The 1,519-nt window shown below is 31.9% G+C and overlaps 1 protein-coding gene across 1 annotated transcript in view; it reads right to left on the bottom strand.

Annotated features, from left to right (window-relative positions):
- Positions 1-968, bottom strand: part of LOC107048165 (lachesin) — a 20,940-nt gene extending 19,972 nt beyond the window's left edge. Inside the window, exon 1 of the mRNA XM_015271213.1 lies at positions 914-968. Within this exon, the coding sequence (XP_015126699.1) occupies positions 914-968 (55 nt within the window). The remainder of the gene's footprint in view (positions 1-913) is intronic.
- Positions 969-1,519: the final 551 nt, after the last annotated feature.

Here is a 1,519-nt window from a genome sequence, read left to right as displayed (position 1 = left end):
GGGGGGGGGGGGGGGGGAGTAAGTGTATGTGCACCACTTTCGTGGATGCATGCTACAATGAATCACCGAGAGGTAAATTCTGTTGTTTGGAGTGATAGGTGCCGTTAAAAAGCAATTTCGTATACGGAATTATCTGACACGTTAGTTCAATTATGGATTATTTCGTCCGACGGATAAGGGAGTTATCAGTTTAATTTTAGGGAGGGGGATTCGTTAGTTGCAAGGGGATTTATTATTTGGGGTTGTTTAATGAAAAATTCAGGAGGTTTTTTAGCTGGAAAAGAGTTTTTTTAATGTTTCGCGAAATTGAGGAGGTAATTTTTTTAATAGACTATTCAGAGTTGGAAAGATTTTTTTCATGGAAATTTCAAGGTTCTGAAACAAGTTTTGAAATTATGCGGAAAATATTATTTCAGAAAAATTCGTGGATTTTATTTTTTGGGGTTTTTCAGTTTCAGATATTTTTGGTTATAAATATCTCGGAATATAGTGGAGATTGTGAAATTTTTACCAAGACATTTATTTTGGAGAATTTCAAGAGCTAGAAAATATGTATTAACAAAAATTTTAGCATCTCCTTTAGATTCTTAGATATTTTTGAAAAATTGATAGAGTGACATTTAGTTTTCTTTTCCTTTTTTAAAAAAATGGGATTTATTCTGCTCTTTTTGCTTCTTCAGTACTGGATCAATGTTTTTTCATAAATATTTCGGAATCCAGTACAACGATGACGAAATCTTTCGTTAAGATGTTTTGTTGCTAAGAATTTTAGGAGATATAAACAATTCTAAAAATAAAATTGCCATCTCTAATAAATCTTTGAGATGTTCATAAAAAATTTGCACAAAAGTGAGATTGATCTATCAGGTTTTACTAGTCCACTGCAGAATTCCATTACATATTCACGACTTACTCAGACACAGCTGGAGGAGGGTAGCTAGTAGTGCTGTTACTTTTTGAGCTGACATGACTACTCCTGGGACTTCTCTTCGATTTTTCAATGCCGTCAGGTGAAGCCTGGAACATAAAATAGTACAAAATGAGTTTTTTTATAAAAACATGAAAACAATATTTATTATTTTCACAAATTTATTCACATTTAGAATTTTCCGAAAGTTTAAACAACTTCAATTATTTATTTATAAACACCGAATATCAAAAAAAAAAATTATCAATAATGAACAATAAAAAATAAACAGCAATAATAAAATAATTGGTAATATGTTTACTAAAAATAATTATTAATAATCCATTTATAAACCACGAATATTTGAAAAAATACTGCGGCAAAATGGGTCGTCGTTTTCCCTGTAACGTCGCATAAAAATCCAACAAAAAATAATTAATTAAAAACCTACAATTATCCCCGAATTATCCCCCTGAAATGTCCCAAACATCTCGATCCCCATTCATTGACCCAATTTCCACCTGAAATTGAATTCCCCCCCTTAACTGCCAATTGCACGAGGCACTAAAACTCTTATAAAGAATAAATCCTGAAATCCGATTGCCGGGGATA

The sequence above is a fragment of the Diachasma alloeum genome, unplaced genomic scaffold (assembly GCF_001412515.2).
Source record: "Diachasma alloeum isolate Michigan unplaced genomic scaffold, Dall2.0 Dall_scaffold_00185, whole genome shotgun sequence".
NCBI classification, from domain to species: domain Eukaryota; kingdom Metazoa; phylum Arthropoda; class Insecta; order Hymenoptera; family Braconidae; genus Diachasma; species Diachasma alloeum.
This window is presented reverse-complemented; position numbering and strand designations above follow the sequence as displayed.